Source organism: Vigna angularis, chromosome 6 (assembly GCF_016808095.1).
Source record: "Vigna angularis cultivar LongXiaoDou No.4 chromosome 6, ASM1680809v1, whole genome shotgun sequence".
NCBI classification, from domain to species: Eukaryota; Viridiplantae; Streptophyta; class Magnoliopsida; order Fabales; family Fabaceae; genus Vigna; species Vigna angularis.
The window spans coordinates 21,578,087-21,592,213 of NC_068975.1; the positions used below are offsets into that span (position 1 = coordinate 21,578,087).

General features: G+C 30.1%; 2 protein-coding genes and 1 non-coding gene across 4 annotated transcripts; 1 reads left to right on the top strand and 2 right to left on the bottom strand.

The window, feature by feature from the left end:
* Positions 1-62: 62 nt before the first annotated feature.
* Positions 63-3,322, bottom strand: LOC108341026 (protein GRAVITROPIC IN THE LIGHT 1). Of its 2 annotated transcripts, XM_017578629.2 has the most exons (3): positions 3,172-3,322; positions 1,718-2,399; positions 63-1,180 (listed from the first exon to the last, which is right to left on the bottom strand). In XM_017578629.2, exons 2-3 carry the CDS (start codon positions 2,352-2,354, stop codon positions 402-404), a joined length of 1,416 nt encoding a protein of 471 aa, XP_017434118.1. In that variant the 5' UTR covers positions 2,355-2,399; positions 3,172-3,322; the 3' UTR covers positions 63-401. The 2 variants fall into 2 exon arrangements, with proteins under 2 accessions (XP_017434118.1, XP_052735113.1); XM_052879153.1 differs by having other exon boundaries at positions 1,718-3,310.
* Positions 3,323-10,387: 7,065 nt separating this feature from the next.
* On the top strand, positions 10,388-12,127 carry LOC108342173 (uncharacterized). Its single transcript, XM_017579894.2, has 4 exons — positions 10,388-10,721; positions 11,103-11,195; positions 11,622-11,756; positions 11,863-12,127. The coding sequence occupies exons 1-4, from the start codon at positions 10,473-10,475 to the stop codon at positions 11,902-11,904; spliced, it is 519 nt and encodes a 172-aa protein (XP_017435383.1). The 5' UTR covers positions 10,388-10,472; the 3' UTR covers positions 11,905-12,127.
* Positions 12,128-13,594: 1,467 nt separating this feature from the next.
* On the bottom strand, positions 13,595-13,666 carry TRNAM-CAU (transfer RNA methionine (anticodon CAU)). The gene has a single exon. It is a non-coding gene; the product is annotated as a tRNA-Met (tRNA).
* Between the last annotated feature and the right edge of the window lie 461 nt (positions 13,667-14,127).

Sequence of the window (14,127 nt, forward strand, 5' to 3'; positions counted from 1 at the left end):
TGTCTCTATCTCGTTTGAAAGTCAAATATTCAGAGAGAGAAAGAATAGTTTGCCAATATAGATTTCGTAATGAACAATTTCATAATCACTTCCGTCCAGACACAATCACTTGAAAATCAATAGCCTAGCCGACGGAATTTTCATATTACATTAACAGCCCTGAATCCTGCTAGGTAAAACTTAGCTCACTGTGATCCGTTTTTTCAAATCATGACTCCCTAAAGAGTGATTCTATTTGCATCCTCTTTTTCTCTCACACCTTTTCTATTTTTTTTTTCTTTTTTACATTTCAAAAAGCAATTCCTAGTATCCTAGAAACTAATTTATGGAATGTAAAAAAGTGAGGCGGCGGAACCAGAAAAAAAGTGGTGCAAAAAGAACTTCCCCTCAGAAAAAAACTTTTATGTTCTCGCTATCAAATAAACTCTGGCCTTTATAACAGACCCATTCCCAAGCTTAAATCCAGGGCTAACGGGAAAGCCTACAACTTGACCAGCTGACACTCGCCCACCTGAAAATTTGACGACACTGTCCATATACTGTTGATGGAACTCAGCTCCGCGACTTGCCTCAAACTGACTTGGTGCAGGGTTCAACGAGAATGCCAGTAAGTGAAGCAACCACACTGTCTTGGCCAACCCTAAAAACTCATTGTAGAACTCACTCCTGGGATGGTTCCCTGCTTGGACTTGACTGTGCTGCTCCAAGTTCCCAAACAAGGACTCCTCCATCTTTGGATGGACAATGGCAAGGTACTTCTTGGAACAGAATTTGCCAAAGTGACAACTTGGTAAGATTCCAAGAAGCTCAGTAGGATCCATGGACTTCATGTCCCGGTACTGAGTGAAGCAATCACGTCGAAACTGATCAGGGTTGAGGAGGGAGGAGAGGCTTCCATCCATGTAGAAAGTCTCGTGGTCAAACCCTTGAAAGATTTTCCTTGATATATAGGATTCAAGGGCATACTTGGCATGGTGAGCTGAGACAATGGATGTGGTTGAAGTATTGTGGTATTTGTCAGTTGAGGCAGTAGCAGCTTCAATGGAACGAACAGCAGCTGTTATGTCCCAATGTGCATTGTGCATCAGAGACAGCAGCAGAGATGTGAAAGACTTTGACGCTTCTCTCACTTGCACCATTGCTGCTTCAAACAATTCTGGAGTTGGTACTGCTGCAATTGCTGCATAAGTAATTTAGTAAATTTACAGACGATGAAAAGATGATTCAGTGATGAAGTAACTTAAAGAAATTTCAGCATTGAATAAAAATGTTTACATCGAATATTCATATTAGCCTGTTTTTAGAATAAAAACATTCAAATATAAATCACATCATATCAAATCAATCTAATTGAAGATCAAGTTTGCCAATTTTACACAAACACACTCTAAAGTCAGATTTGGAGCAAAATCATTTCTCATAGTTGACACCTTCAATTCAACTAAACACACTTTGATTTAGCTCGAAGGAGCATCTGAGACCCCAGATCATGCAATGTAGGAGAGTCTTGCCAAACGCCAAACCATTCAGATGCAAGAACTTCGAACAAAAGTGACATACTTCCAAGTCAAAGCAACGAAATATAACAAAAAGAGACTTTTCAATCTTTTTATTCTTCTCAATATTCCATCCATCTAATTCTAAACACCATATTCCATGATATATACATAAATATATTATATTAAAAAAAGAGTGGCATGTATATTGCTTAATGTACCTTGAATTCCCAGCCTCCTCTTAGACAAGGACCTCCCAGGCTTCTTTTCACCACTCCCATTAGTAGTAAGAGCAACAGCACTATCAAGCTTCTCCCTCAGATTCTTCACCTCCAAATCCTTCACTTTCACCTCCTTTTTCAGCTCCTCCACCACTGCCTCGTACGGCGCCACCACCTCCCTCACCGACGCCACCCCACCACCTCTCCTCCTCCCCTTCCTCCTCCCTTCCCCGCCCCCGCTCCGGCGGAACCGCTCCCTCAACACGGCCAGCTTCCGGAGCTCCGTCACCACCGCCACGTCAGCAGCACGCATCCTCTCCGGGTCCCACGGAGAATGCGCCTCCTGAAGTCTCACATACGCCCTCTTCATCGACGATACCGTCTCGAACACCTCCTCCATAAGCCCCTCCATCTGCTTCACTTTCAGAGCCTTCAAAGGTCCCAACGCTCTCTCTTCCTCGTACTCCTCCTCCTCCTCCTCTTCTTCATCCTCGTACTCCTCGTTCCTGTTCTCCTCAGAGTCGTAGGGTGAGTTATCGTCCTCCTTGCCGGAGGCTGCGGTGGCCAGCGGATGAAGGAGGCAGGATGCTGTGACCCTTTGGATCAGATCGGAGAAATTCGAGACCTTTCGCGTCATGGGTCAGTCTAGATGCGTTTGTGTTGGACTTTGACAGAGACGCCACTGAGAGGGAAGTCAAGCTCAGAAATGGTGGCAAGAAAGTGAACGTGAGTAGGACCAGTTACAGTGTGACTCTATATAATTATAATAATAATAAATAATAATAATAACAGATAAAAAAAAATAGGAATGGATATTGGAAACACGTGCTGTGTGTATAAGACTAGTGTGACTTTGCTGGATTAAGTGAAGTGTCAGACCACCCACGAGGAGGGTGCGCACCATCACCATGTCACGTCATTAATCATATTGCAACTGTTTAATTACGTTTTTAATTAAAGAACATTATTATTAGATTTTCTTTTCTTTTATTTTTATAATTGGTTATTTGAAATTACTAAAATTATACACGAGAAGTAGATTTTTACTTTTTCATATTAAGTCACTGTTAATTAATTTCAGTTCCTCCGTTAGACAAAATGTTACTTCTTCATTTTATAAAAACGAAAAATATTACTAATTCAAAGTATATGTGAAATAGTAATTTTTCAATAAGATTTAGTTAATAATGATAAAAATACACTAAAATAAGCTAATTAAAAAACACTCATTTAGCCACATCGCTCTCCATATGGTTTTCTTGTTAAAGGAAGAATGTGATGGAATGTGAGATACCGGTGAGAATTCAATTGTGAGACACAGTTTTCAAGAGTGGGGATTGTGTTGAAGTTAACGTGAAAAGAAAAGGAAAAAGAAAATTGAAAAGCAAAAGCAATGCAATGGCTTTGGTAGGGTGACGTTATTAGGGACCCATAAGCAGAGGGAGATGATTGACCTGTTGCCGGAGTAAACTGGCAGCGTGCGGAGGCAGACGGTGGCAAGAGCCGTGAGTCACGGTTATTAGAGTGGTGGTGTTGGTGGTGGCTACATGTATAGCAATGTGTGGATGAAATAAGACAGTGGAAGTGGGGAAGAAGGTGGTTATAGCAATTGGTAGTGATAGCATAGCATGTGATGAGATAAGAGGATACAGTGAAACGTGTGGAGACAATAAATTTTCTTAGCTGTAATATCCTTTGCCTATTTTTTTAATTAAAAAAATCAGATGAAATTAAATTAAAGATTAATTGCAATGTTTTCTAAAAAATATTCATTCTTGCTATTGTTACCATTTTTAATTCTCTGCAAAATGTTACTTTCATGTTCAAGTAAAAAACATAAATACAACAGAATTGAAGATTGAAAGAATTACTTATATTTAAAAATGAACTAATCAAAATGATGAAAATAATACAAAATCTTAGAGGGAGAAGAGAATATTTCAGAAATTCTGAGTTTTTAGTTGACTATGAAGATATTAACATAAGGGTTAATGTGGTAATTAAGAACTTCGTACGAATTTTCTCTTTATGTTTTGAAAGATTTGTGTTTTTTCGAAGTAGGTGTCATATGGGGTCAGACACCTTATCTAAATGCTTCCATCCAATTTTCTTTTTCGTCGTCAAAGTACAACTAAATTACAACTTTGCATTTTTCACACAGCAAGAAAGTGAATAAAAAAGAAGATAAATATATCATTAGAAGTAATGAAAATGTCTTTAGGGTTTGATTATACGAATGTGTATAACAGAAACAAAATGTGTAAAAGTAAGAGTGAATTGATATTGCGAAACACAAGAATACACTTTTTTTTACTGACACTCAGCATGTCCTAAAACCAACGACTTTCACAGCTTTAGTTTTAATTTTTTTTGTTCATTATGCAATAAATGATAACAAATGTAGAGCAGTAAAAAGTTAGTTTTTAAGTTTATCTATTAATTATCTTTTAAATTTTCACCTTTGGACGCTAGAGAATAATTGAAAATTAATATAAAAATAAAAGTTGTTTTTTAGATTTTAATGGATACAATTCCATGTCTCATAATAATAATAATAATAATAATAATAATAATAATAATAATAATAATAATAATAATAATAATAATAATAATAATATTATGTAATAATTATTCAATAAAAAAATTTAGAATAAAATAAAACTTTTTTTCTCTATCTCTTATCACTCTAGAAGTGTCTTATTTCTAACATATCATCGTTATAATTAAAAAATAACACCACAAAAAAAGTAAATTCATTAGAAACAAACTTTAAACCCTCTGCATAGTTAAAGTTTATTAGAAAAATATATTTTCATTTCTTTTACATTCAATTTAATAATATTATCACAACAACAAAATTAAGTGTTTAATATATATCTTAGTCCAGTGTTAACAACTATTGACATTTATTATTATAGACACTTAATTATATTTCAAAAAAGTAGAATACATTTTTATTATTTATCTCAAAAACAAATTTTTTCCACACCATATACTTAGGTCATATAAACCTTGACTTACTATCAACATTTAAAACCTCTCCATATAATATATTTTTCTTAAAAATAATTATATTCACATATAATATAAAATTAAATCATTTCACATTCTACCAATACTTTCTTAATCAAAACACATTACATATTAATCATATATACTTCATATCAAATTAAATGTTAATAAATCACAATTAAAAATTTTCATTGCATTAATATAATATTAAAATACAATATATTAATTTTGACATTTATAAATATTTAGAAACTTGTATCTTTGACGTTCATAAAACACTTTTTTTTTTAAGTTAACACTTTGCTTTTTCGACGAATTATGAATATATTAAAATTCGTTCAATTAAAATTATCAACACAACAAGTAAATTTTAACTTGTCCCACGAGAATTTGATTTTATTAGAGAATTACTATTGAAAGATTTTACAAAATCGATTTCATTGAGTGAGAACTTATTCACTTAACAATTAAAGCTCTCCAAACAAAAATTTATTCACCCAAGACTAAAAGTCTATCACCAAACAAACCAAAAACATTATAAGTCTTATTTAAAGGTTTGTCCAATTAGCTATGTTTTTTTAGCTCTATACATTTTAAATAAATGATTTTTTTTCAACTATATAAATGTTCACTGAGTCTCCACAATTAAGAAAACTCTAATGACAAATCATTTGTTCAAATTGGTTTAAAATTGATTTTTTCACTTCTCTTTTTTATATAAAAAGTGATTATTTAGTCCATATAACATTAAACTGAACCAATTTGACCAAATTGACTAGAAGTTAGACTATCATACTCAACATATTATATGAAGTACCCGGAAAACATTAAAAAAGGAGAAGAGGAGGGGTGATTTGAATAATGTTATAGGATAACTTTGCAAAGGAGATAATTTAACGGCCTCGTCAAGGATTAAAAGATTTATATAAATTGTTAAATGTTTGACTTGAAAGATATGTTCAAAGTATAAATTCTCAAGTAAATATTTTTCAATCGTTTAATCAAGTTTGTTGCAGCGTTTTGATAAAGCTAACTCTTAATAAAAAATAACGTTTGGTGACAAAAGCTTTTATAGTAGTTAAGATAATACGCAACTGTAGGGTTGGTGAGAAAAGCGTTTAACGGAATTGAAATAATAAACACACAAGTATTTTTACATTGGTTTACTCCATCGAGCTACGTCCAGTTCTCTTCTAAGACCTCTTAGAGGGTTCCATTATAATCTTTAACAAGATTACAACTAAGTATTTTCACCTCCTTTTGGTATCACCTAGTCACTCCAAGTAACCTTCATTACTTTAACTAGAACCGAGTTTCACCTGCTCCTGGTTGTGTAGTATTCTTCACCACTCTTGGTATTCATAGACACTCTCGGTATCTTCCCGATACTAGTTGAATTTCACCAACTTCTGGTTATGTAGTATTCTTCACCACTCCTAGTATACCTAACACTCCAAGTATATTCCCGATATATTGTCTAGTTGAGTTTCACCCACTCATGGTTTCCACTAGACAAACTCGTCTAGCTACCATTTAACTCCACCAAGTTAAGCATTAAATGTTTGAATTCTCTTCAGAATTTGCAATCAAACAGATTGCTTACAAATCCTTAGACAATTACCCTTAAAGAGAAGATGTGTATACAATGCAATTCAATCTAACAGACTCTCGTAATTTTCTCTCTTCTTACAATAGTAAGCTTATGATTTTATGAAGCTTGAGAGTATTTTCTTTTTCTTTTGAGCTTTGATTTTCTTCATATATATTTACTTTTGTGTTCATGTGCTCATTCTCTTGCTCTTTTCTTCGACATTCTTCAATATATAGGCTTCAAGAAAATGTCTGTTAGATAGTACTTTGCTTTGATCTTCGGATCTTCTTAGCCTTGTCGTAGGCAGCAGCCGTTGGTAAAAGTCAACTTATCAGAGCAGACATGTTTTTTTAGTTATTTATAAAAATAGGTTGTACGAACTTGTTGGGAATCCAAGTGTGAGTCCAAGTCCCACATTGGATAGAAATGAGAAAATAGAACAACATATAAAGGTGAAAGACCCATTAACCCATTGCCTTAAGGTTTTGGGTAAAGAGTGGTGTCGATCCCTTATATAGTTGGCTCAAATGTTATTGGTTTTTGTGTAACCTATAGGGAACCTCCTCCTCGATAGAGCCAACAAAACTTTCTAGAGCGACTGATAGAGAGAACATTTCGTGAATTTATTCTTTGTCTCTAACGTCTACTTCTGATTTATATATGATGGAGCAGGTGGATACTTGACATAGGTAATTTGCACAGAGTAGAGTATATATACATGCAAAAAAATATGTCATTTTTCTTATCGTTTTTGTTGTTTTGAGACGTTGTGCATTTAATGACATTTAATGCACGTTTAAAACAACTATAAGCATTTCAAAATTTCTTCTGTTGATGCAAGATTTAATCGTTTAAGCATTTGACTAAGATACCAAGTAGTTTATAAAGTTTTCATCGTTGGATGAAAGAAATCGTTTGGTATAAGGTATTGTCTAGCCTATGTAAGGCTTTTATTGAAAACACTTCTTTAAGTTATCTTTGTTTTGTTCAAAAGCGCATTTTGCAAGGTGTCTTTCAACATAGGTTTTTGAATCACCATTTAAGACTTTTAGCGTATCTTTCAAAAAATATCTTTTAACGTTTTATCTATCAAGACATATTGAGAGCTTGTTTGAGCTTTGCTTAGCAGCGTATAGCATGAGTACATTTAACAAGACTGTCATTGACGCATTTAATAGGAAAACCATTTAGACGCATTTAATAGGAAAACCATTTAGCAGTGTGTCTGTTCATGTATTGGCACATTTACTAAGTTTTTCTCAAGGTATTTAGATTTCACAATGGTTTTTCATAAACCACTTATCTTTTACCTATATTACTTTTCAAAAGATAACATTGTGTCATATGCTTATTTCGTTTGTTATTGTTTGTTAAACTTCAAAACATATGAAAATGTTTAGACATTTCAGTCTTATAGACGATTTTATCTTAAGATAAATTCAAGTCAAACCATATTCAAAATCAAATAAAAAACATCATACCTAAATAAACATATTTTAATGATCAAGTTACTTGTACAAAGATATATCATCTTATGGTATTATAAGAAATTGAGCTAGTTTTCTTTATTTATAATATGTTTTGCCACTAAACTGAAACTCCAATTACTCTAACTCTCCCATGATACCACACTTATAAAAAAAGAAAAGAGCGTTACTCCCTAGACCACCCCACATTGCTCCCTGCACCATCACATTTTTTTAAAATTTCAAAACTATCATTTATATTTTAAAATATCCTACACCTCCACATTTTTTCTTCAACGGATGTCGATATCCGTTTAAGAAAAAATACTTCAATGAATATGTCACATCCGTCAGATGTAGCTACATCCGATTCAAGTTTTTTTTAGTTTATTAATTTAATAATTTTTATATAATTAGTTAAACGGATCTGGCCAAATGCATTAAGTTTTTCTTTCTTTTTAATTTTTAATTTATTGATTTATTATATTTTAAATTAATATATAAATATTATTTAATTTTTTAAAATTTATTACATAATTATATATAAATTAATTTTATTTTATTTAATAAAATAATTATTATTAATTTAATTTATATATTATTATTAATTAATTATTATAATATATTTATATTAATAATTAAACGGATGTGCCACATCTGTTAACGGATCCGTTACGTTTTTTTTTAATTTATTAATTTATTATATTTTAAATTAACATATAAATATTATTTTATTTTATTTTAAATTTATTACATAACTTTATATAAATTAATTTTATTTTATTTAATAAAATAATAATTATTAATTTAATTTATATATTATAATATATTTTATATGGCTTAAATGCTTACTTCGTTCCCATGTTAAGAGGTGAATTTCTGTTTAGTACCCGGTTTTAAAAATGAAGACATTGTGTCCCTATGTTATGAAAAGTATATAAATAAGGTCCACAAAGAAAAAACAAGTTCAACAAATCATCAAAGAAAAAGCTGAACAGTAGAGAGAAAAAGCTGGACAACAAAAGAGAGAAGAGAAAAAGTACAACCACATCAGCATGGACTTAAGGTCGTTGCTGTCAACTTAACGGACAAGACCTTATTCATACAATTTTCATAACATAGGACCCAATGTCTTCATTTTTAAAACCGGGTACTAAACATTTATATTAATAACTAAATGGATGTGCCACATCCGTTAAGTTTATTTATTTATTTATTAATTTATTATATTTTAAATTAATATATAAATATATTTTATTTTATTTTAAATTTATTACATAATTATATATAAATTAAATTAATTTAATTTAATAAAATAATTATTATTAATTTAATTTATATGTTATTATTTAATTAATTATTATAATATGTTTTATATTAATAATTAAACGGATGTGGTCACAGTTAAGTTTTTTAATTTATTAATTTATTATATTTTAAATTAATATATAAATATTATTTAATTTTTTTCAATTTATTACATAATTATATATAAACTAATTTTATTTTATTTAATAAAATAATAATTATTAATTTAATTTACATATTATTATTTAATTAATTATTATAATTTTTTTTATATTATTAGTTAAACGAATGTGTCACATCTGTTAAGTTTTTTTTTTTTTTTTTAGTTTTTAGTTTACGAATGTGGTCACATTTGTTGACGTCCGTTGAAGGTGAAATGGATGTTGACATCCGTTGAAGGTGAGACGGATGTTGACATCCATTTTTTTGGAAAGACAAATTAAGTATGTAATAATGTAGGAAACATTTGATGGTATTTGATGGTGGTAGAAGAAACAAACCTCAAAAGAAAAACTAAATAAAAATTCAAATCCTAAACAAGTAAAAATTAATCTTGAATCCAATTGAATTACATACATAAAATACTGACTCTATACTACTATCTTTATTGTGAATTCTAAAGACAAACAAATTCTTTTTCATAATCTTAAAACGAAGTCAAATAAAATAAATAAATAAATTTTGAGAGATTGTGTTGAATAATTAATTTTTTTATAAGTATTATATTTTAATAATAAAATATTTAAATTTCATCTTACATAAACCACTTTTTACTCTTAATTATTGTATAGGTGTTTATATTCATAACAATCATACCAAATTAAATTAAAAAAATACTGTTATATTTAAGCATAATATTATCATTTTAAATGAATTATTAACTAATAAAATGCTATAAATATGATTTTTAGTGGTGTTTTACGATTCGGTTATATCATAATTATATTTATAAAAGAGCTAAAATTTTTTTAAAATAAAAATAAAAAATAAAAGTCTCTTTTATATTTAATTGTATATTAATATTATTTTTCTAAAATCATACACATGATAATTACTAAAAAATAAACACATATTTAATTGTTAATAAAATTCAGATAAAATGAAGCTTTTAGTAAGATTATTTTTTTACCGAACTAAAAGTAATATATTTTAGTTGAAATTATAAATAATAATAATAATTTCTATAAAATTTCTTACAAAATATTTTTATAAAAAGTATTTAATAATTATCGTCACCAAACGGATAAGATTGGTAGATAGATATTTTGCATGAGGAAAAGCCTCCCTCGTACAGATATTTTTTCATACCTTTATCCAAAAATATCTGCACCAACCCCCAAGTCTTACAAATACAGACACAGATTCACACAGAACATTCATGGTTAGGAAGAAAATGGAGGTTTACAGAAGGCCCAACAGGAGTGACGTTCATCTCTCAGCACAGGAAGAAGCTTCCTTAGAGGCCAAAACCAGAGACTATTTTGATGGAGTCGCTCCACAACGCCACACCAAGCCTCAACGCAGTGACTATTCAACTCAATATGTTGATGCTTTTTCCAGTACCCCAAAATCTTCTATTCCAGAATTCATACACTTTCAACACCTTGAGAATGATCCCCAAGAGAAGGTTCCTATTTTCTATTTTAACCTCGTTTTTCTCTGCACTTCATCAACATTTTTTTTTATTAAAAATAGAAAACAAAAAGAGATTTTAGAGATCTGTGGTAAAAAGCTTTTACTTGTACATAATTTGGAAAAAGGGTAGTACTTTTTATGTATTTTTACATGGATAATCTATTAGAGATCACAAATCATGATATGAATCTAAGAAAATTCTTATTTTTACATAAACTCATGGAAAAAATTCTAATTGAATGGTAAATTTATTCTTTTTTAAACGACTTACTAATACAGGTAAATTATTATATACAAATGTTTAAGTTTTGATCAAAGGCAAACTGAACTTTGTGTTAATATTTCTTATATTTTTCTCTTCAATTATGTGCAGAAACTGGTGTACAAAGGGAGTGAAGTAGCAGATGAATTTGTGGAAACAGAGTATTACAAAGATCTAAACAGTGTGGACAAACACCACCATACGGTATTCACTCCGATCCCACTTGCATTCTTGTTAATATATTTTGTTTCTCATAAATAGATCTCTGCATTGATTTAATTTCTTTTTGTTATAGTGAATTTGATTGCAAAATATTGAAACCATGCTTCTTCATACTGGAAAATTTATATTGAATGTTAGCCAACCTTATAGTGGACTATTGAACCATGAGAAAATGGGCAAAGAAAAGATAGAGAAAGAAATTCTAGAGTATGGGATACTTTTAAGAATTTAGTATTAATCAAATTTATTTATGTTGTGTAATTGATGCAATCTAAAAGGAGTTTTTGTTGCTGCAGATTCAGAAAAGAATGAATAAAAGATATAAAGACTTGTATATAAATATTGAATACAATATGTATAGTTTATTGTTGATGTTAAAGAATTGATGAATATGTGTGTCATCCACAGACTGGAACAGGATTTATCAAAGTAGAGAAAAGTGGAGAAAGCTTTCACATTGAACCAGATAATGACACTGGTTGCCATCATTCTTGCATGTGCAACCCAGCAACCAATGATTGGGTTCCTGCTACTTCCATTGAGGTAACAGAGCAACCTTGTATAGGATTTTGATGAATCTGCTCTTTTACTGTATGACTGTTATCTTTTCTTTTCATTTTTCTAATGAAATTACATAAATGTGCATCAGGTGGATTTCAATTCAGACAAACCTAACAGGAGTGAGAATTAAAAATCAAGGAGTGACCAGATGAAGATGTTACTGTCTCAGCTTCATTTCACTATGCGTATTCCACTTGGTGTTTTAGGATGCGAACCAAGTTAAATTAAATAAAAGAACTTGTGATTTGGATGCAAGTTTATTGTGTTTAAAATATGATACTAGTTTGCATTTCATGTTGTATCTGTGATGTATTGGATTTATGGTAAAATGGTATAAATTGGAGATTGTAGTATGTCTGGTCTATAATACACTGGTGATTATCTGTGACTATTTATTGTTCCTACCAAGTTTGAAAACAATTAAAAGACCATAAACACCTATATTTGCTTATAATATAGCCTTATAAAATGAATTACATGTTTTGAACTCTTCTTGAAAATAGAAAAGAGAGAGAGAGAATAAAACTCTTGTTTTTAGTAGGTGTAGAAAGAATAATTGTAAAAAGGGATGTGGAAAACTTATAACTTTCACTTGCTTAAGGAAAAACAGAACATTGAGTTAAGAAATGACCTGACATTGTTGATCCAGAAAGAAGTTTGATGACACAATTCATTGTTTTTCAGTACATGTAGCTGAGATTTTCAAAGTATTCATATTCAAAGCAAAGTGTATATTATAATGGAAATGTTTACCATGAACTATAGTTTATAAAATATGTACTATAAAGTATATAATAACAATAAAGAGATGAGAAAATGTTTACTAAGAAATAAATAGAAAGAAAGGATTGCCAATTGGAAAATCTTAAAATCAAGAGTAACTTTTTGTGATGGAAACCAAGAAAAAAGAAAGTGATAAATGTAATGTGTAATATGATGGAAAAGTTAATGGGATAGAAAAATGAAGTATGTGTTCATAATTACTCTTCATCATGAACAAAGATAATGTAAAATGGTTGTAAAATTAACGTTGAAAGTGAAGAATTGTAGGGTGAAAACATTGAAAAGATATGAAAACAAAAGTTGGAGACAAATCCTGTATAACAACTTGAGAGGAATAATACATTCAAAAGCAGTCAAATAGATGTGATTGAAAAACATAAAAAAATAGAAAGAAAGAAAACATACCCATGATGCTACATATAAAGGCTACAAAGCTAAGCATAATGCACGAAGTTAATTATAAAGTGATCAAGTGGGGTATGTGATGAATTTCAAAATTTTCTTTTTCATAAAACCCTTTTCAAATTTTAGATTTTCAAGGTGCAAGAACATGTCCCAGAGTGAATGAAAAATATATAAATTTGATAGAACTGTTTATCAACATTTGATTTATCTGTTGTTTTCGTGGGTGGGCTTTTGTATGAGTTCATACAAATGGGGAACTCTAACTTGCAAAATTATATCTATAGGATATTATGTCCATAAAGTGTATCAAATAACAACATATAATAATTTATCTTAGTATAACATAAAGAAACACCATGTTAATTAATCCTATGATTTTATTCCAAAGGTAGCAAAAGAAAATGAAAGATTTAGATAGCATTTCCATTAAACAAGAAACCAGTGAAACTTTTGGCATTTCATAAAAATATTTTAAAATCAAAAATTCATTTTATTGCACAAATAATTGGAAGAAAGTTGAAAAAATCAATAAACGGAAGCTGCTCTGCTTATATCAGAGAGAGTTTCGATCCAAACCAAGAACCTATGGGTAATGGAACAAAATAGGTGAAAAAATGGAAATTCCTTCGTTTTATCAGAGCCTGGTTTCGATCCAGGGACCTGTGGGTTATGGGCCCACCACGCTTCCGCTGCGCCACTCTGATTGATGAAATAATATTTCCAAATTATTTTGTAATTGCTGCAGAGACCTACTCAGAAACGAATTAAAAACTTGATGTTAAATTATGATTTTGCTTTCTGCAATTTGAGGTAATTCTGATTTTGGTCCGTTAAATTTAATTGTTTTATTCTCAGAACATTACTTTAGTCCTTAAATATAAAATTTTGAGAAATTAGACCCATTTTTAAACCTCAATTCCTAAACTTTAAATTTTACAAAATTTATTTTAGTCTTCATATTATAGTGTTAAAGTCAAAATTTTCAAATGTTGAGAAGTTAAATATATTTTTTTTTTAATTTTGGAACAACATCATAGTTATTTCAAATTTCAGGAACTAAAATCATAATTCAACCCAAAATTAGTAATGAACAAATAGATATAGATATTTGACAAATTCAGAAGGAAGCAATGGGAAAATTTATGAGAATTTGGAAGGAATTTAA